Source organism: Phyllostomus discolor, chromosome 2 (genome assembly GCF_004126475.2).
Source record: "Phyllostomus discolor isolate MPI-MPIP mPhyDis1 chromosome 2, mPhyDis1.pri.v3, whole genome shotgun sequence".
NCBI lineage: Eukaryota > Metazoa > Chordata > Mammalia > Chiroptera > Phyllostomidae > Phyllostomus > Phyllostomus discolor.
Window position 1 is genome coordinate 184,396,766 of NC_040904.2, and position 22,021 is coordinate 184,418,786.

At 37.7% G+C, this 22,021-nt stretch overlaps 2 protein-coding genes across 4 annotated transcripts in view; both read right to left on the reverse strand.

The window, feature by feature from the left end:
* The window catches only part of SLCO1C1 (solute carrier organic anion transporter family member 1C1), a 43,348-nt gene extending 41,302 nt beyond the window's left edge, over positions 1 to 2,046 (reverse strand). Inside the window, exon 1 of one of the 2 annotated variants that reach the window (XM_036019273.1) lies at positions 1,598 to 2,046. In XM_036019273.1, the coding sequence (XP_035875166.1) occupies positions 1,598 to 1,884 (287 nt within the window). In that variant the 5' untranslated portion in view covers positions 1,885 to 2,046. The remainder of the gene's footprint in view (positions 1 to 1,597) is intronic. The other variant, XM_028532654.2, reaches the window with a different exon arrangement.
* A 15,268-nt stretch (positions 2,047 to 17,314) lies between these two features.
* The window catches only part of PDE3A (phosphodiesterase 3A), a 277,109-nt gene continuing 272,402 nt past the window's right edge, over positions 17,315 to 22,021 (reverse strand). For both annotated transcript variants that reach the window (XM_036019275.1, XM_036019274.1), the window contains exon 16: positions 17,315 to 21,333. In XM_036019275.1, the coding sequence (XP_035875168.1) occupies positions 21,092 to 21,333 (242 nt within the window). In that variant the 3' untranslated portion in view covers positions 17,315 to 21,091. The remainder of the gene's footprint in view (positions 21,334 to 22,021) is intronic.

Genomic DNA, 22,021 nt, shown 5'->3' on the forward strand with positions numbered 1-22,021 from the left:
ATAAAAGTTATCACCAAGCAAAAACATATAAAACTGAAAGATTTTAAAATACAAAATGAATAATATTAAATGCACAATTTAAAATGCAATCTTCCCAGAACCAGCTATATAATTCAGATTGACCTACTGTTTTAGAAGTTTAGAAATAATAGTTCCCATAAGAAATAATATTACAGCCAGTGACTAGAAAATGTAAATAAACTATTTAATAAAAAATTATCACTTACACTACATGTATATTGAAAGTATTAAAAGGGTTACATTCAGAGTGCTCATGCTAAAGAGAAAAAATTATGCTGAAAAGAATACGAAAAACTTGAGACACCAAAATACATTGCCTTCTTGTGTCGGCAGGTGTTGACACTAAAATCAGTGTAACTAGAACCCAGGAGCGATGCCAAAACAAGAGAACTGTAGTCATCCTAGTGGATGCTGTGTTAGGGCAAAATAATATCCAGTTTAAAATTTTGACACTAAATAGTTCTACTGAAAATATAATTTTAGGGAAAAGGCAGAAAACTGTACTTGAACAACAATAAAAAAAGAAGATATAGTTTTATTTTGATGGCTAATTTACATATCAAGTGCAGGATGTTTCAAGGAGGCTAGTTTACGAGCATTGAGTTTTTCATCTTTCTGAGAAAATAGGGGGAAGAAACTCAGTGACATCAACGAAAGATCTTGGAGACCTGCAGGTGCTCTTTCTCCTTTTCTCTTTATTGCAATCACAGAAATAGAGCAAAAGCACACAGTTATTTAGAAAGATTTGCATTTGGCAAATTCTTTATTGTTCTCCTACTACTTAAAGAGATTTACTCCAGAAAAAGAGTCACAGCAACATTTTTATCCAACACCCTGGGTTGTAGTATAACTTATTCTGGAGGTCAAAGAAAAATAAACCAAGTGGCTTTTTTTCTTCATTTTAGTTTTAAAAAATTGAATTCTCTGTTCATATGAGTTTGAAAATCAGGCTCCCCATTGTTAAAGAGCTCAGATGACACAGACAATTGTAGCTGGAGACACAAATGCACGATCCCCTGTGCCCTGGTTCTGGGACCCACCATGCAGCGGTCAGCCTCCAAAGACCGACCCAAAGTCAGAAAGGCACCACCTCCCATCACTGGCTTCTCCTAGTCATCTCATGTGAAGAAAACTATTCTACTAGCTTGTCTTCTGGACACCAGGATCCCTCCCTTCAGGAGGGAAAATAACTTCATGGTACTTGCAAAGAAGGAATGTGTGTTCTTTAGTAGGCTGGCCCTCCCAATACAAGTAGGTGTTTGTGTAGATTAGATTTAATAGGTACTATTTATGATCCAGGTGATATATATACATTTTTGGCTCAGAGTAGTTAAATAACTTGTCAAAAGCTACCCAAATAATAAGCATCCGAGTCAAAATGTGAGCCTAGATCTGAGTGTGTCTGACTTCTCTAACCAGTCTCTTCTATTTCCACCAGCCTAACAAGGGGCCCAAGAACTTTTGTGGAAAAATGTTATGGATAAGACACTATGCAGAACTCAAGGATTTATTAACCTTTCACCTGTGAGATCTGACGTGATGGTCACAAAATACGAAAGCAGAAACCAAATCTTACCTGGAGGTGGAAGTCAAAGACAGCCAGTTCCTCTCAATGTGCTCAGCAAGAGGCTGGACCACGCTCCACAGGGTGGAAGAGCAGACTGGGTTGAATGACCCGGCAGCTCTGAGCAGTGTTGCCAGTTGGGGAGAGCTGGATGGGTGCAGAAAGAGCAAATTAGGGGGAAGAAAAGATGGAGGGCATGGCCTCACCCCTGGGCAATCTCTTTTCTTTCCTTTTTGCTCCTGGCCTCTTTTCTCTGGCAGTAGGCAGAGAGCAAACCACGCTGGCAAAGCCCCTGACATGCATCTCAGCTCCCAGGGCACAGAAAGAGCTGAAGTCTTTGAGCCATTTCTTTGCAATTCGCTGCAAGTTTAAGGCCACACGTGATAAAGCTTTCTTTATGAGAGAGAGTGAAAAAAGAAAAGACCACTTGTGATCTTGCTGATTCCCAGAAAACACAACTCTGCAGGGGGCAGAGGGCAAGGGAACAGAAGCAGGAGGAGGGACGGAAGTTTGTAACAAAGATCCCTCCTTCTTCCAAGATGTTTGTTAAGCCAGCAGGTCCTTGAGGACATCACTGGATCCTGTTTATTATTATTATTGTTGTTATTAGTAGTAGTAGTAGTAGTAGTAGTAGTATTACTTTAAAAAGGGCTCCTTGAGCTAAATCCCTGCATGGTTTCTTTTCCCATCAGGGTTCTAGAATCTGCAGGCACTAAATATCAGGTCAGGATCAAGACTCTGCAGAGTTTTCTCCAGAAAGAATTTTGCTCACATCCACAATTACCAAGTCTTAAAAATAGGAGAAAAAAATTGAATTTTTGGCATTTAGTTATCCTATCTAAATTCCAAGGCAAGATAACTCCTTGTACTGAGAAATTTTACAATTCTAATAAATTCTTTTCCCAAGAGTACCATTTTAGAGGATTTCGAGCTCATTAGCTTGCATTTGGTTTGTTACTAATAAATGAATTTGCTACCAGAATTCTCCAGGATCCACCCCATTCTTAAATGATTGTGACTCTGACCTGCTGTGGGGTCATGCTGGCCACGGCTTTTCCAAACCCCATAATGGAAGGCTGGCCGGAGGGCTCCTGGCCAGAGGGAATGTGCACTGCTTTGGAAATCGATTGTAATTCCTGCCTTATCTCCTTTTGGTAGTGACTTCTTGACCTTTTCCCTCTGTGCGTACACACTGAGGTAAGGTAGTTAAAAGTCACATGCAAGACACATGCCCCCTTAGTTGGGACCCCTTACAACAAGTCTGGGCTCAGGGAGGTGGCCTCCTGCTTTGCTGATCTGTCGCCGTTGGTGCTCCCTGGAATGTGAGTAATAAAGGCCATGTCTGCTTCATCCAGTCCTCCTCAGGGTTTTCTCAGCTCATCCGGATGAGCAGCCCAGATTCCTAGGCTCGACCTCCTACGTTACACCTGGTCACTTAACTTTTCTGAGTTTAACTTCCTCCTTTGTAAAGCATAATTTTTATGAAAAAAAAAGAGATTACAGGAGTTTTTTTTATCAAATTATATTGTGCATGTATTCAAAAGTACATGGAAAATAACAAAGCATTAAAGACCAGAAGCTACCATTACATATATAATTTCAGTTCACATGATGGTCTGGATCATAAATCAATAATAAAATATTATCATCAGCATAATTTACTATGGAAGAAAAAATGATGAGAGAAAAATATAGAACAAGCCTTACAATAAAGCAATGGTACGCCTCCAGACTCTGAAATAGCAAATATTTTAGTTTAGCAATCACACCAGCCTTTGCATCAGGAATAGTGAGTAAACAGCTCAATAGATCTGTGACTTTCAGCGTGTGCAGCAGGCAGCCACTGATGCATGAAGGAGAGGCAGTATTTACCAGCCAAAAGTGCAAAAGGCCTACTTTTCTTCACCAAAAATTTGTGATTCTCCCCTGAGAGTAATTTGGTCTCTTCCCAGCTTGCTCAAATCCACTCTCTAACATGGTACCCTTCTGACCTCTACTGTCCACAGTTAATGTTACTGTTTTGAGTAACATGATACTTTTTACATGATATTCAGAGCTTCTCATATCTTGCTTTGGGTGTGTCATATTTCATACTCTAGACCAGGGGTCAGCGAAGTTTTTCTGTAAAGGGTCAAATAGTACATATTTTAGATTGCAGGCCACAGAATCCTTGTCACAACTACTCAACTGCCATTATGGTGTGAAATTAACCATAAATGAATTAACTATAAATAAATAAGTTTCCTAGGGCAGCCATGACAAAGTATCATAAACCTCGAAGCTTAAAACAATAGAACATTTTTTATCTTATAGTTCTGGGTTAGGAGTCCAAAATCAAGGCATTGGCAGAGCTATGCTCCTTCTGAAACTTGTGGGGAGAATTTGTCATTACCTCTTGTCCCTTCTAGAGTTTGCTGACAATTGCTGGTATTCCTTGGCTTGTAGATTCAACACTTCAATCTCTGCCTCTGTCATCACACAGCCGTCTTCTCCTATTCTTAAAAAGACACTAGTCATATGAATTAGGCACAGGGGTATCCAAACTTTTGGCATCTCTGGGCCATGCCAGAGGAAGAAGAGTTACCTTGAGCCACACATTAAATACACAAACACTGACGAAAACTGATGAGCAAAAAAAAAAGTTTTTAAGTAAATTTATGATCTTGTGTTGGGTCACATTTGTAACCATCCTGGGCCACACATGGTCCAGGGCTATGGGTTGGACACCCCTGAGAGGGCTATCTAAATGACCTCATCTTAACTTGATTACATCTGCAAACGCAGTTTCCAAATAAGGACACATTCACTGATATAAGGGTTAGAATCTTGTATGTCTTCTTGGGGGGACACAATTCAACCCATAACACTCATACTTTCAGTTCGCTCCTTACCTAAGTTGAGTTTCATGTAGTCATTTTGGTCATTCACTTTCATACAGCCTCAATTCTTCTCTTATCTATCTATTAATTTGTTGTTTTACCTTGGTAAGCCACACCTGGGTAAAGTCCAACTTTCTGTCTACTCTGTGTTTTCATCTACATTGTTTTAAATAGTTAAAGAATAGTTATTTTAAATGTATGACCACTGACCTCACTGGTGCCTTATAGTCCTTGTTACACATAAAAGCTTTTAGTAACCCAAACACTTCCCTCTCTCCTGAATGACTTCTCAAAGTTCCAACGTTTGTTTCCAACTCTCATTATCAGCTGATGACTTTGCTTAGGGAATTTAATGATGATATAGAAAAAATCAGGATAGAAATATTACAATTTGTCATCACCACATTAACTATCCACTTCAATGTGTATTTGTCTTTTCTGTCTTCCCTTCTGTTTCTGTGGATACGTGGTCCATGTTTTCAGGCCCAAGATTTAGTCTGTACTTTGTATATAAGATTCCTCTTTTCCAATTCTTTTCCCACTAACACTTAGTAGTTTTTTTGCCTCTCCACTCCACCGTAACTCCTTTCATTAATAGCATCAAAAATTTTCACACAATTAAATATAATGATCAATTTCTAGACCTCAATTTAATTGTTCTATTAACAGAATTACACACCACTGTGTGATTGTGTCCTTCTCTTTGATTGATTAGATTCATTCTTTCTCAGAATACCTCATTCCCTTAGTTTTCACCCTGCCTCAGTGGTCATTTGCTCTAAGTCTTTGGTGAAGTACTCCATAGTCCAGTCCTTGGAATATATTCTTTTCTCTATCTATATTTACTTTCTTAGTGACCCCATTCAGTCTCATGGCTTAAAACATCATTGATGAGATGAATGAGGTTAAGAAAAACTTTGTAGTCTCAATTTGAATTTGGCATTTCCCGTCTGAGTTATATATATCCTAGCTGTCTGCACTGAAAAGGTCTAGAAACAATAACCAACCAAGTAGCAATAAGTGCAACTAGCACTGACATAGCATAAAAAAGGCTTCTTTATATGTTATCATTAGCAAGCCTAGGGATGTAAAATGGGGCTGGAAGAGCTTGTTTTATCAAGAAGCAATGAGGCCTTAAAATCGAGACTGTGCCAAAAAGACTCAGGAGGCAACTTAAAGAAACTCCTAATAGTCAAATATAGGAAATTTTGAGTATCAGTAAGAGTAATTATAATGGTTGAAATCTGTAGAATATTTGAATTCATGAATTCATCTTATAACAATACAAAACATCATATGGTCAACTTTGGATGTTTCTAAGGTACCACTTCAGTATATTTAAAATTGGTATGTAAGGGAAAAATTGTGCATTTATCCTGCCTTTCCTATTAAATATGTTCATTAGAAGTATTAAAACATGAAGACAAATTTCTCTCTATAGAAATATTCAAACTAATAAAAAAGGATAATTAGAATATCATAATTTAAAACCCTTATTGAATGTGTTCATTAATGCATAATTGATTAAAGTAATGGTTATCAATAACTAATAACATCACCAAAAAAGAAATGGCCATCTTGATGCAAGTTAGAAACTTAAAATACCACCTTTAAAATAGCCCTCCTCCTCACTTCCAAAAACAAACTAACTAACTTAATCAAACCTCTGTTTAGGTCTAAATAATAGTTCATAGGAAATACAAGAAAGAGAAGGAAATGTCAAGTGAAAATAAAAATGCAATCAGCAAAATCCAAAGTGGAGACTCTCATTAGAACAACCACAACAACAAAAAAAAACTCTATATTTTTTCTCTGACCTGAAAGTGCAAGAGAAAACAAGATACCCTCAATTTAAAAATGGGCCAAGGACCTTAATGGGCACCTCAGATGAAAAAGATGCACAGTTGAAAAAGAAGCATATAAAAAGTTGCTCCACATAATATGTCATCAGGAAACTGCAAGTTAAAATAGCAATGAGATATGACTATATACCTATTAGAATGGCCAGAATCCACAACACTGACGACATCAAATGCTAGTGAGGATGTGGGGCAAGAGGAACTCCCATTCATTGCTGGTGGGAAGGCAAAATGGTACAGCCACTTTGGAAAAAAGTTTGGAGGTTTCTTACAAACCTAAGCATACTCTTCTCACATGATCTAGCTGTCATAATCCTTGGTTTTTACCTAAAGGAGATGAAAGTTTATATCCACACAAAAACCTGTACATTGATGTTTATGCTGTCTTTATTCATAATTGTTAAAACTTGGAAGCAGTCAAGATGTCCTTCAGTAGATGAATGGATAAACTATAGACTATTTGGATGATGCAATATTATTCAGCACAAAAAAGAAATGAGCTATCCAGCCATGAAAAGAGATGGAGAAAACTTAAATGCATATTACTAAATGTTAAGAAGCCAGTCTGAGAGGGCTACATCCTGTATGATTCCAACTATATGACATTCTGGAAAAGGAAAAACCATGGAGACAGTAAAAAGTTGAGGTAGGAAGATGGGAGGAGGGATGAATCTGTGAAGCAGAGAGGGTTTGTAGGACAGTGAAAATACCAAATACCAAAGGGCAGTGAAAATACAATACCAAAATGAGGGTACACGTTTTTGTATATTTTTCCAAATCCACAGAATGTACAACACCAAGACTGAGTGTAATGTCATCAGTGATTTTCAACCCTTTTCATTCCATGGCACACATACATTAATTACTAAAATTCTGCAGCACACCAAAAATACATTTTTTGCTGATCTGACAAAAAATAGGTATAATTTCGATTGATTTACACAAAAATAATAGTAGTTACTTAACCTTTCTTCTCTAAAGTGACTTTTTAAAAAATCAGGTGCCTATATTTGTATATAAGGATCTCCGCTACCAAGAATTAACCAATCAGATGCAACCTTATTAGGATATATGACCAATAAGATTATAATGACCTGTATATTTATGGTTCAAGACAGGGAATTCCTATTGAATGGCTACTGTGTTGACTGTTGTCATTTTTTTTATTTGACAATCTAAGGGAAAAGAGGTCAATGCCCCTTACCAAATAGGTATTGCATGTTTTAAAAATTCTTGTGGCACACTGACTAAAAATTGCTGATGCAGATTATAGACTCTGGGTAATTAGGATGTGTCATTGTAGTTCATCATTTGTAACAAATGTACCGCTCTGGTGGGGATGTCAATAATAAGGCGGACAGTGGGTGTGTTGCAGGGAGAGGTAGGAGATATGTGGAAAATCTCCGTGCCTTCCTTTCACTCTTGCTATGAACCTAAAGCTGCCCCAAGAAAATTGTCTATAAAGAAAAAAAGGAAATGGGGGAGAAATTGTGTATAAAAAGAAATTTAGAAAATGAATTGACATTGTATGAATTGACAGTGTATGAACTCTGTTTGTACCCATATTTGAAAAGAAATAACCAATAACAAGATTTTATAATCTTCTTAAAAGATTTATAACCTCAGAAATGAGAACATTGTATATAGATATTTGTTATACTAAGGGATTTGTGTTAGAGATGATAAAGGTGTTATTGTCTTACCTCTTTTAGAGGTAAGTACTGAATTATTTACAAATAAAAAGATATGTCTTGGATATGTTAAAAATAATTTTGGGGAGAGGTGTTTAATATGTGAATAAAAAGATGGAACAAGCCTGGCTATATATTAATTGTGAGTTAGGTGATGGGTACGTAGTGTGTAGTATGCCATTTCTCTGATTTAAATATGTTTGAAAATTTCCATAGTTGAGTTTTAAATAAATAATAGATATGTATAGATAGGTAGACAGATAGATAAAAATTATTAGTGGATCACCCTGGCTGGTGTGGCTCAGTGGAGTGAGCACTGGCCTACAAACCAAAAGGCTGCCAGTTAGATTCCCAGTCAGGGCACATGCCTGGGTTGCAGGCCAGGTCCCCAGTGGGGGACACATGAGAGGCAACCACACATCGATGTTTCTCTCCCTCTCTTTCTCCCTTACCCTCTCTCTAAAAATAAATAAATAAAATCTTATAAAAATTATTAGTGGATGAATCTCAAATTCATTTCTTTGATTGGCCACAAGGCCAATATACACAATGTCCAGAAAAAGTCCAGCCATTGTTAATATGACAGAATGATTTGTACAATGACATAGATATAACCTGGCAGCCAAAGAAAATGGACTGGAATGTGCATGTGTGAACAATGACAACTTCACTGTACTAGTCAGCAGGGGCAGTGGATGCCACTGAGTAAATATGTGTACTGTGGGCTAATGCATCTAAAATGACTGAACGAGTAAAGCAATGAGTCTGCATCAAATTTTGTGTTAATCCTCAACATGCCTCTGCAGAAACTATTCAGGTGATTCAGAAGGGCAGCTGGTGATTGGCAGCTTCATCACAACAACACACCTGCTCATGCATCATGGCTTCTGCAGAGTTTTTTGGCAAAACATCAAATCACCCAGGAGATTCAGCCCCATTACAGCCCAGATTTGGTGCCCTGTGACTTCTGGCTTTTCCCAAAACTGAAGTCACCTTTGAAAGGAAAGAGATTTCAGAAGGTTGATGAGATTCAGGAAAATATGATGAGGCAGCTGATGGTGACTGGGAGAACTGTGTGAGGTCCCAAGGTACCTACTTTGAAGAGGACTGAGGCATCATTGTCCTATGTACAGTGTTTCTTGTATCTTCTTCAATTAATGTCTCTATTTTTTGTATTACATGGCTGGATACTTTCTGGGCAGGTGATTATATATGTATACTTTTGTTTCCCACTATCCATTTCTTGTTTTTTTTGTTTGTTTTTTTTTTGTTTTCCCTTAGTTAGCACTTCAATTGGTTGAGTTGTTTTTTTTTTACTGATGGGGTGACCCCAAACTCCATTCCTGAAGGGTGAAGGTCCTTGGTGGTGTCTTTATGGGGGTGCCTTAGTTTCCTGCCACATTTACTATTTGACATGGCACTGCTAAAAGGCTCCACAGAAAAACCTCTGGGTTTCAATTACAATCTTTCTTGCCCCTGTTTTGTAGCAGAATCTGATTTCTGCTTGATAAATTGAGACCCATCACTTCCTCTCCTGACAGCTCAGTAACATGAGAGAACGCAGTGGCTGGATGGTAACCTCAGTTCCAGGGTTCTGGAAATATCATGTCCTCTGGTAAAAGTATCGCTCACTTGGAATCTACTTCCACTAAACACGCAATGCTAAAATTTTAAGAGACTGAAAACTAAATAAATTAGTTATTAAGTATAATAGTGAGAGGAATAATTCTTACCTCCACCCCTTAATTCCAATACCAATGTGTCCTCTCTATTGGAAAACAGCAACATATATTCGTAGATGTTAAGAATATATATTGCTTTACATTGGACTGTAACCCACCCTTCTGTATTTTACTATTGTTTTGTTAAAAGGGTTTCTTTAAAGATGAATTGTTAACTAATATATAACCCGAGAATAAGTGGCATATTTGTGTGAGAGCTCCAGGAACTAGCCTCAGGGAAGGAGGCTGATTTCAGCAACTGGAAGTTCTGGCTGAGGGAGACCTGCTGACTTTCAACCATAAAAACCGGACCTCCAGTTGACCAGTTTCAAGATAATCATCGGAATGGAGTGTGTTAGCCGACTTATGTGTAGAGAACTTTCAACCTCACTCTCCCTGATTTCTTTCTTCTGCTTTCCCTCTCCCGCCCAGTAAAACCCCTGCCTGCACTGAGATGTCAACATGGTCTTCAGGTTGGGAGTCCACTCTCTTCTCAGGCTGCCAGCCCTTGAATAACCATCTTTCCGTAAGTCAGCACCTGCCTCTCGAGTATTGGCTTTCCAATCTGCAGACTGCTGAACCTGAGCTTCTCACCGGAGTTACAGCTGGTGCTGCCATGTAATTTTAAGTAGGCTGCTTCAACAGTCTCAAAGCTGGGTCTTCTGCTTTCCCCATTGCTATTGCTGGCTTTTATGTAGTTGAATCCCCGATTCTTATGTGCATGAGTTTCCATTATGTGGAACAACTGTGGGCTGACATGGCTTCATTATCTTCACTGTGTTTTTCATCCTTTCCTGATTTGTGGAAGACAGTTTTAGTCTTGAAAGATACCCACCCCATAATCCTTGGAAAATTATAAATATACTAAGTTGTATGGTCAATGAGACTTTTCAGATATAATTATGCAGATCTTAAAATCTTATAATTATGGAGATCACCTTAGATATCTGGGCCCAACATAATCACAATGAACCCTTAAAAGCAGAGGACTTTCTGCAGACAAAGACAGAAAGGATGCAGCACAAGAGGAAGTCAGAAAGTCTCTGAGTGCAAGAGGGAATCATCTGTTTTTCTTCGTTTGAAGATGGGGGTGGTGAGAGGAGCAATGCCAGGAGGCATGGAGGTGACCTTAGAAAGAAGAGAGGACCCCAGAGGACAGCAGGAAGGAGTCAGGAACCTCAGCCCTATAAACACAAGGAACTGTATTTTGCCAACCTAAATGAGCTTGGAAGCAGATTCTACAGACCTTAGAGAAAAGCTCGGGCTGATAAACACTCCATTTCAGTCTGTAAGAGACCCGAAGCAGAGAGTTCAGCCAAGCCCATCTGGACTTCTGACCAACAGAGCTGGGAGCTAATAAATTTGCATTGTTTTAAGAAACCAAGTTTGTGGAAATTTATTACAGCAGGAACAGAAAACTAATACATCATCTTTAACTACCTCAAATCCCTGAAGACCAGGCCTTCAAGAAATTCACCTTTGGCATCTGGCAGGGAAAAGCCAGTCAAACTGACAATAAAGCAAAGAGCTGTCCCCTACCTACCCCCACCCTATGCCAATCCCACAAGAGCTACTTACAAAGTGCAAAGCAATCCTCCCCTCCCCCATCCGCTTTGTGTGGTGCCAGTAGCCCAGAGGACCACGGACAGCACAGGCAGCTGGATAATACTTCAAATCTGACAGATTTCAGCAGAGACCTGGGCTTTCTTTCTTAAGCCAGAAATGATGTCAGAAAGAATGATCAAGGCACAAAGTAGCTCTGGAACTAAAACAAGCAAGACTATTGCTTAAATCTATGCTAATAAGCAGGTACTTATTGGTACTTTCCAATTGAAGAACTAATTTTACTTGTTTGCTCTTTTTATTGGTCAGGGTGTGTTACCCATATCCCAAGCTCCACCTCATGTGTGCAGCAGGCATAGGGCTGATCTGCAGAACTGGACACACCTATCTGACCTTTGAGGTTTTCTAGTTCAGGCAGCGGCTCTGGCTGTCCCTTGCCTCTGTCCTAGACCTCAAGTTCCACTAGAAGTTACCCGTTGTCACTTTTCTTACCCTACTGTGTGAATTAACTTTTCCTTGCCCAAGGCTGTTTTCACAGTAGCTAACTGCAGGAAGGACAAGAAGTTTTACACTGGGCTACTCGGCTATTTCCTCCCTTCCACTGAGAACCAGAGCATCACTAAAGAGGAAAGCCTTGGGAGATGGAAAAAATTCACACCTGAAGAAGTCAATCTTGCACCATTGTGCTGTGTGTAGTTGGAAGAGCACGTGTGTGTGCATGTGCATATGTGCTTATGCATGTAAAAGGAGAAAGAAATGTACATATGCAGAATGTGTAAGTACCTCACTGATACGACTCAGACATAGAAATCTAAGTGATAAATAGCTGGTTCCTTTGGTGGAGGGATAGTTGGGGGCCAGAGCAAAGAGAGCTTTGAATATATCAGGTTTAGGAATTGGGACTTTAGCTCACAGCTAATGGGAAAATCCATATATTTGAAAAATTAGCCCTGGCTGGTGTGGCTCAGTGGATTGAGCATGGGCCTGTGAAACAAAGGGTCATGGTTTGATTCCCAGTCAGGGCACATGCCTGGGTTGCAGGCCAGGTCCCCAGAAGGGGGCACATGAGAGGCAACCGCACATTGATGTTTCTCTCCCTCTCTCTCCTTCTCTCACCCCCTCAAAACTAAATAAATAAACTCTTAAAAAAGTTAACTCCTTGGGAACTTTGGGTAGAAATCACATTTTACTTTTGTTTGTTTCTGAGGACTATATTTGAGTTCCTTAAAACGCTGTTTTGAATCATACAAAGTTTTCTAAAATTCTTCAAACATGCAGAACAAAAATAATTCTGAGTCTCTCCAACCAAACATCCTGTGTATTGGACATCTATAGATGATCGTTAAAGGATAAATAGTAGCATTTGTCAGATAAACATCAGCACCGTCTGTTTTATAGGACTGTGAAGGGGAATGCTGGAAATTTGAGTACCTTGGTTTTGGTGCCAACTATTCAATTGGAGAGAAGGGCACAGCTTAGCTGTAGAAAGTTAGATGAACATTAACATGGTTTAGACTTCATCAGTGATAGGAAGAGAGATGTGGCCATGGGAACACAAACTCTCAAGAATCCTTGGAAACCAAAAGGAAGCCAATGGTTGTCACACTCTGATACAGACCGGGACAACCACTGTATCTGGATACGAGAGAAAGGATGCCTTCCAAAAGCTGGATAGAGGATTTGGGTTTTACAAATAACTGCATCAAACATGATACCACAGAATTATATTTATATTATACACTATATTCACATTGTAATATCCACATCCATCATCTGTGACACAAGTCTAATAATCTTGAGTATATTTTACTGTAATATTAATATATATATATATATAGAAAACCAGGAGGCACTTCCAGTAAATCTGGCAAAAGAGGAACATCATTATAGTGTCTAAGCTAAAAAAGAATAAAAATAAATATGATTTATCTAATCATTTTTCTGTACAGATTCTACTTTTTACAAAACATTGATCAGCCATTAACTACATCACTTGACAGATACTTGTGATAGGAGGATACAAAATATTGCTACATATATTAAGTGCAAGATACAGTTGAGAGGACAGATATATTTTTCAACTGACAAATGGTCACTTAAGTCCAATGCTTCAGTCTTAGGTTTTTAAAAGCTGGTAAATTTGGAAAGTTAGTAATCAATAAACATGCTCAGTTATTCAGAGCGGTGAGAATCACATTGTCATGTGCAAATGACCTCCCCTACACGGTTACTTTGGTTGGTAATTATTTGAAAATATTGCTTTTTAGGTACACTAACTTATGTTAATCCAGTACTCTCTGGTTTTCGAATATCCTACAAGTTCAAATATTTGAGACATGCTAATTTCTACTTTCAATGACAGTATTATGCCTAGAAGAGGTAAGGATTGGTTAGAACAACTTGCTCCATCAGGAATCAATGCGTTTTAACACCAAACACTGAACCAAAGTAACCAAACCAACACTAACAAAACACACTCTGGATTCCAATGAAAGTTCTTTCAGTTGCATATCCTAATATCATTATATGGAAAGCCAGGGAGAATCTCATTTTCATTATTTTGCATTGAGAGTTTCAGAAGATTATAAAAGCACCAATTTTCATTTTGTGATTCGCATGATAAAAATCTCTAGGAAGAAATATCAGGGGGTGGTGGGTTCAGTGATACTTATTTCCAGTGCTTGTCAACTAACAAATTGTCCTTGTTGGAATAAAAATGGTTTAAGTTATGTGACAATATACTAAGAAATGAACTACACTCATAAGTGGAAAAAACACACAAATTAAGCAAACATAATATGGTAAAAATCCCATGCAAATATTTTACAGAGTATTAAAATAGTAATTTTTAAGCTAATGAACAAATATATACTAAAGTTCAAGGCATTTTAACCCCACTAACAGGTAATATATAGATATGTTAGGGTTACTATTTAAAGATAGCAATGTTATAGTACTGATTTATGCTTATAAACAGTTAAAGCAAAGTATCTGGTAATATAGGTTTTTTTAAGTCATAAAAATCAGTTAAATTTTAAAAGAAAGGTGATGGTAAAATCTATCAGCCAATATTATATACACAAAGAAAATCTTTAAACAATTACTTTTAATTTCACACTAAACTATCTGAATAGTTTGCTATTACAAAGGGAATAAAATTACTAGAATCAAAAGAACCTTCCTTTCAAAAGGTAGTCAAGAAGCAGTTTCAAAGATCCAAGCATGAATTCACATTCTGAAACATGTGTAAGTGCTGATGTAATAAATGAAGTCAGGGTTGAAATATGGATCCACTGAGTCCTTTCATTCCAGAGTAACTAATAACTACACTGGTTTGTCATAGAATTGAGGGGTGTCCTGGGATGATCCTTGATGTTCTATGTAGTGTTCACTCCCAATCCACAGCTCTGTATTTTTCCCTCGTCACTACCATGGGCTGCAATAAAACTGGGTGTGCGGAGTTAGAGCTTCAAGTTAAAGACAATATCCTAATTACAGCAGAGGAGAATTTCTAATCATTTATAATTATTTTTCCTTTACTAACTTTGAGTTAGAGAAGTAAAACTCAGGAGAAGATGTGCTTTTCCCCTATGCCTTAGAATTTTTTTTTTTTTTAGAGAACAGGAAGAATTCACTGATTCTCTTCTGTAGTTTCCATTTCATTTGAAATAGGTATTTCTACTAACACTGAAAATTTAATTAAATCATTAAAGCTTTGACAATATTTTAAGTACTTTTCTATTTATAAATTTCAAATTCCAACCCACCATTTAATCACTCTTGGCAGATGGATGTAGTGGGTGTGGTTTACTGACTGGACGGTGTTTCATCTGTGAAAGTCAAGACTAATAAGATTTAGTTTCTCTTAGTAATGAAGGTGTATTTAAGTTTTAAATTGCATTCAAATTTAGTAAAATATAACCTATGTCAATAGACCATTTAATTTAAAACACTTTAAAACATGATAAATTGGTAGATAATACATTTTTTTCTTGGGATAACTCAGAAGTCTGACAATAATTTGTACACTTAATCTAATTAAAGTATTGGGAATAAATTTATTTTTATCCATTACATGTATTTATTGGACCATTCATAAAACATTTTCCTCCCTGAGCATGAAGGACATTGGAGAAAGAAAAGAAATATTCTCCTTTACAGTTTTTTGTTACATAATACTAATACTACTAGTTCTGAATATCAAAATATTTAGCATCTTCATATCATGGAATGTCATTTTGTGGATTTCATTTTAACTGAATAAGAAAATTTTAACAGCTTTGGTTCAAAAAATAAATGAGATTTAAATATTCTTGAAAGTACAAGTGATGATTAAATACTACTATCTTTGAATCATTTTTGAATTATTTGCATGATAAAAATGACTTCTAGATATGAAGCAATGAGGAAATCTGTTTGAACATGGACACGTTCAGGACTTCTCATGAGTAAGAAGAAGGCTTGCCTTTTCCTGTGTTCCCCAGCTCCCAGAGAGGCGGAAAGCCACGGACACCAACATCAGCTGAGGTAATCCACCTTGAAAGTATAGCTTGGAGAATTGGGGTTCTTTTTTTCAGAGCCTTAGGCATATGTCAAAAGCTAATTTTGTTTTTCATCACTTTATAGAGTTTATAGTCTTACCTGCACTAAAGTCATTTTGACTGGATTAGTACTTTTGAATCAGCAAATTAACATTGAGTTCCAACAGCAAAAAAAATCCTTAACATTTAGTTTTGTAACTTCAAACATGTCTAATAACAGGATACCCAATTATTATATATATTTTTGGTCACAATTGATAACCTGCTTGTTAAAATGACTTGATTGTCTGAACATAAAGACCAGTTTGGGTAAGGTGAAAGCACCCTTAGGCAGGATAACAGCAGCGGCATCTTAACAAATGACGTGTGTTAGGCAATAGCACAAATTGCCCCATGTCCGTGGTGCATAATACGGACTGGAAAATGTGAGTTCTTCTCTGCCCATGGTTTAGAGTGAAACATACAAATGCTGATGGAAATCTCGATTTAAGTTCTTTATCTAATGCATGGTTTGTTGTATAATTTACTCAGTGCTTATAGTTTAAGTAATTCACCCCTAATCAAATTTCTAATCAGAATTTGAATCTTTTCTAGAGGAACGAACTGATGAAAATATAGGGCCTAAAACTGGTGTTATTTCCTTTTGATTAGAAATTCTAATAGTTTAATTTTGGAATGCTCTTTACCTAAAATGGTTGTCTCCTAATTTAAAGTTTTTATTTTGTTGAATTAGAAAAATGAACTGACAATATCAGCAAGTTCATAGTTTTACCTTATGAAAAAAATCATGAGAAAAATGAATGAACTAGAACAACAAAGTATTTTGCAGCTTGTTGTGAGATAAGGTGAATAAAAGAAAGTTAGTTTCAAAGTATATAAACATTTTAGCCATCAATTACCTAGAGTTGAGCTATAAGCATTTAAAATTTGACTTTTTTTCCCCCACACATGATACTCATAATCTCTAGAATATGGAGAATCTTCATTTATTCTGCCAGGGGTGTCCAACCCTTTTGTGTCTCTGCGCCAAACTGGAAGAAGAGTTGTCTTGGGCCACACATTAAATATGTTGTGATGCATAATCACAAAAAATCTCATAATGTTTTAAGTAAGTTTATAATTTTGTTTTGGGCCGCATTCACAGCCCTCCTGGGCTGCATGTGGCCCACAGGCTGTAAGTTGGACTCCCCTGCTCTAGACTGTGAAAATTTACAGAACTCTGTTTTACTGGAGTCTTCTGACAGTTTAGAAGGCAGTTTATTTCTAAAATGGCATATGAATTAGAAAAGGCATTAAGTAGGAATCAGGTTTAGGTTGGAAGAAAAGGACAAGGAGACCCTTACTGTAGATATCCCCATATAGACATGGAAGCACCAAAAAGACCTCCCAAAGTAGAATAGAAATAACTTTTTGATTATCTTCTTCTCATTAGTCAGGGGTTGTTCATCACACAAATAGTTCACTTTTGTAAGTAGTCATTTCAAACTTTAAACTTTATTTACAATGATAATGTTCATATCTTTATTACTTAGAAAATAATTTATATATTTTTCCATCATTTAAACAAAGTATAGGCCTGAGTCTCATGCCTTTGCACAGCTTTTACCTTCAAAGAAAGTTCTCTGGGAAAGTGACAGGGACACTGGGAAATCACGACCCAAGAGAGGCAGGGGACATGAGGAAATCGCGACACATACATGTACTGTGAACAGTCTACGTGACACACAATCCCTTTTCTTTAGTACTGGGATTGTAATGGTTAGAATTTGTTCTGGAATTCCATCCAAATGGACCAGAAAGAATTGGGTATTCTGCTTTTAGAAAATGGGTATTTTCTTGAGTATAATATGAGGAAATGACCCGTTAGACGAAGATCGAGATAGACGTAGCCCTGTGCGGAGCTACCGTCTTCATCTTCTGAGAATAAAACCGGTTCTTGTGTAAATGAGAAAAGCAACTTTTTAAAGAATGTGTAAAGTGGTGTTTTCATCAAAGGATATTTTGAGGATTGGTTTAGATAGACAACTGGAAAAGACATCCTCTCAGTGAGCTGGAGATAGCGTTGGGAACACTTGTGTTATACCTGGACTTTTTGTGAACAACCACTAGCATCAGGGTGTTCAGTTCCAACTCTTCCTACCATTGGTTCTATACAATTATCTTTTTCCCTAAATGGGCTAGAGATTCTTCCATTTGAAAGACCTGAGTTGATCCAATGGCACCTATAATTAGACTCATATAAAAATGTAGTAAATGCAACAAATACACTTTAAGAAATTAAGTGCTGGAGTTGGAAGTGAACACAATAATATTGCTGTCACCAAGGAAGGGGAGAACTTCACTAGCAGAAAATATCTTCCTAAATTCCTAGGCATCTTTTGGGATATATTGGGTGTGTATGATAGCCATGACCGTGGTGAATCATCTCCATTCCTTTATCTCAATTGACTTCTAGCTTTAATATATAGGTAATTTATTTTTTAAGAAAAAAATGATCAGTCTTCCTAGACTGATAAACACAGTTCTGGAATGAAGAGGTTCTAACTGCTTTGGCCATCATTATTTCATGTACTTTAAGACAAAACAAAAGAAACCAGGCAGTCTGCTAAGATTTCTGTTCTGGCAGCCAGGCTTGGGGCCATGTAGCTTGGATGAAGCTGCAAATAGACAGTTCCAGACTCACACCTGCTGTCTTGCCATTCTACGGATGTGCCACACCTAGATTTTTCCTTGATTTATATTTATTTTAGAGAAGTATGGCATTTGGAGAAGGAGAAAACATTGGTTTGGTTAAGAAATTAGATACAAGAGGTATGTGAATATAAATCCTTTTTTTTTTCCTTTCTCTTATTTGCAAGGGGAGGAGAGCAGGTAACTAGGGAAATGTATTTGACTTACAGTAACTTTTGCAAACATAAAGGCACACAGGCAATACTAAGAAAACGGAAAACAACTCACTAAGTCCTAAATAATGAAGACCTGGTGTTAACTCAAGGAAAAAAAAAAGCAATTATTCTTTTCCTTTAGGTAGGGTCTGCAACAATTTCATCCATCCCATATTTTCCTGCTTACTAGGAGATCTGCCTTGAAATCATGGTGTGTTTTTATTGTATTATCATTGCCTATTTGAAGAGCAATTTCCCAGCTCTTCTCTGGAAACTTTTTAGAATTCTAACCTGATTAAATCATTGCTTCAGAAGGGAAAATGAACTATTGATGAGAAACAAAGGCATTTTTAATGTAAACACTCTTTTCAATGACTTCAGAGGAAATAAAAAGTAGAAATCACAATCAAGAGTTACGGAGAAGCTTGTTTGGATGAGGAGCGGATTTGTATATACTATTGAAGGAAGAGCTACAACCGAAGTGCTGGGAGGAACTGGACACCAGTGGTAAACTTGTGGTATGGGTTAAAAAGTCTTTCTCTTGGGAGGCATGGACCCAAAAGTTAGCAAAAGTTACTGGTGAAAAAACATTCTTGCAGCATCCTCATTTAATTGGCACACGATAACTGCATCAGAGTTTCATTTCTATTAGAGCAGGTAGAAGAGTGGCTGTCCACAGACCTCCATGCAAATGAATCCTCACTCTCTTACTGGGCTTGGAGAAAGCTTCAATGTATAAAAATGGTGATTAAAATATAACTTTATAAAAATGTTTCATTTTCCCTTTTTTAAAAAAAGTTTACTATCTACAGAAACAAAAAGAATCTTTATATTTACATCGAGATAACTATTCATGACAAATATAATAATATGAAATAAAATATTGAAAGTGAGTATCAACTTTTTAAATAGAGGTTTGGCTCACAGCATAAACAAGTGTAGATAAACAAATAAACCAAAAAAAAAACAAAACCAAAAAGACTTTCAATAATAGGCCCAGTCCCCAAAATTCTTCTTTCATCTTCCCTGCCCAAAGCAGCACGACAACCGGCCAGACTGCAGATAGAAGCCACCCCATCACACAGCACGTGGAATACCACAGCAGGGCTGGGCAGTGGGCCCTCTGCCACCCAAAAGCCAATCTGCACAGTTGCCAGGAATCGAACTTTCACTATGTCCACAAACACCAAACCCTAGGGTGAAATTTTCCCCTTCCTCTCTTGCACAGTTTCTGCTTGCCTTCCTTTCCTTTTCCTTTTCCTACCATACACTGTGCCAGATTAAGACATGGGAGATCACTATAAAGAGCAATTTCCCAGGACTTCTCTGGAAATCTTTTAGAATTCTAACCGTATTAAAAGACTTGACTCCAGCTCTTCCTAGGCGTGTATGCATAAAGAATGCCATCCCCTTCCATGGTGATGTGACATACTCACAAAGAGCTCCTATACATTCATTAGGCGAGTAGATTGGAAAATGCCTCCGTCCTCCACGCTTAAGGCCGGTGATAGAGAGCCTCCAAGTGGTGTTTTGCAGTAGTACCATCACACGGCCCTCACCCAGCCCCTACAGAGGACCTTTATTGAAGCTAAATGCAGGAAAGCATTTGGAATGGCTGCCCCTCAAAGACACTCCAGAGTGAACTTCCTTCCACTTGTTCACATGTGTTGAGTTGTCTGCTGCTGGAATTCTATTAACTACTAACACAAGACTCTCTCTGTACATACACATAGACATACATACCCACAAACACCCCTTTCATCCTCTCTCTCCACACACACACACACACACACACACACACGCACACACGATGTTGGCAGGATGTGTAAGAATTCAAATAATTCTCTGGAACTTTCATCCCTTAGCACTAAGAGCAACTAAGCTTCTTAGTTGTAACCTGCATTTACTGCACTGTTCCCCTGCTAAGCCTCACCATTTCCTTTGTTTTCACTTATTTTTCTTTTCTGATTTATTGTATATCACAGTGACCACTATATATCTTAATATGAATATTACTAAATTGTGGAACCAGTAATTCTGGCTTTCAGTGTGTATGTGTGTGTGTATGTGTGTGAATATGTTTTACATGTATCTACGTGTGAGCTTATGTACACACACACACATATTTCTTCCTTTAAAAAATCCATAGAAGCTGGTGTTGCGACGTGAAAGCTTCTCTGAACAAGAGTTTTTAACCATGTACCTCACTGTAAAAATAAACACATAAAATGCGAAGAATCCCCAAATGCAATAGCCATTTGCCAATCTTCTTGTATTTCTACAGTGTTGTGTCTAAGTGTTGTGCTGGCTTGAAGAGAGTCTGTGACAAGTCACTCGGTTTGGAGACAGAGCTCATTCTATCCATTGTCACTGGTTTGGCTTTGGGGTTCCGCGCTCCTCTCCTCTCGGCTTCCCTTTCTCTTCTTCTTCTTCCCTGATGGCCTGGATCTGCTCTGAGGAATGCTGTTGGGGAGACTGGTCCAGGGACTGATTTTCGATTCCCGCCAACCGCTGTTCCTCTTCCATGACTTTCTTCCACATCTTGTGGTTCTGCAGGAGGTGCTGAGTTATTTGACAGTAGATTTTCCTCCTTTTGAAAGTTTTCTTTCCTGTGAAAATACCAAATTAGACTACTTACTGGCATGCTGAATGCAACAGTCATTTCTTCTCATAGTATTAATAGGTATCAAGTACCAGTAGAAACATATATTTGTTCTTTGACTTGTATATTGCAATAATGTTATTTCCAAGAACAGGGAAATAAGAGGAAGATGGCAATTGCCTTTAATATATCACCGAGACAACTCTGAACAGTAGTTAAAATTTGGTAAGGTTCAAGACAAGGTTCTGTCTGTATCTTGGCATTATTCCCACTCCTTCAGGCTCTCAAGACTTCTCAGGAAGATTACCAAAATAACTTCTTGTATGCCTTCCTTTACTTTGTCAACCAGTCCAACTCCGAAGAGCCTACAAGACTGATTTCTTTAAAGATGGTTTTGATGTTACTGCTCTGCTTTGTGTGGACTGAAAAATTAATTTCAAACTCCTCTCAAAGTTTTCTCACAAGCTGCTGGCACAAACACATGTCTCCAGTCTTCCTCCACCTGTAGCCCCTTTTCTATCCTTTCTACCCATTCTTACCTGCTCTATTCTCTGTACATACACTGACTTCTTCTACTTCCAAGTTGGCACACCCCTTCCTTCTGAAAGGTTCTCCTCTATCACTGAAAGTTCATGTCCGTTTATTATTTTGAGATCCAGTCTGACTTCACAGAATTTCTATTCCAAGTAAACCTC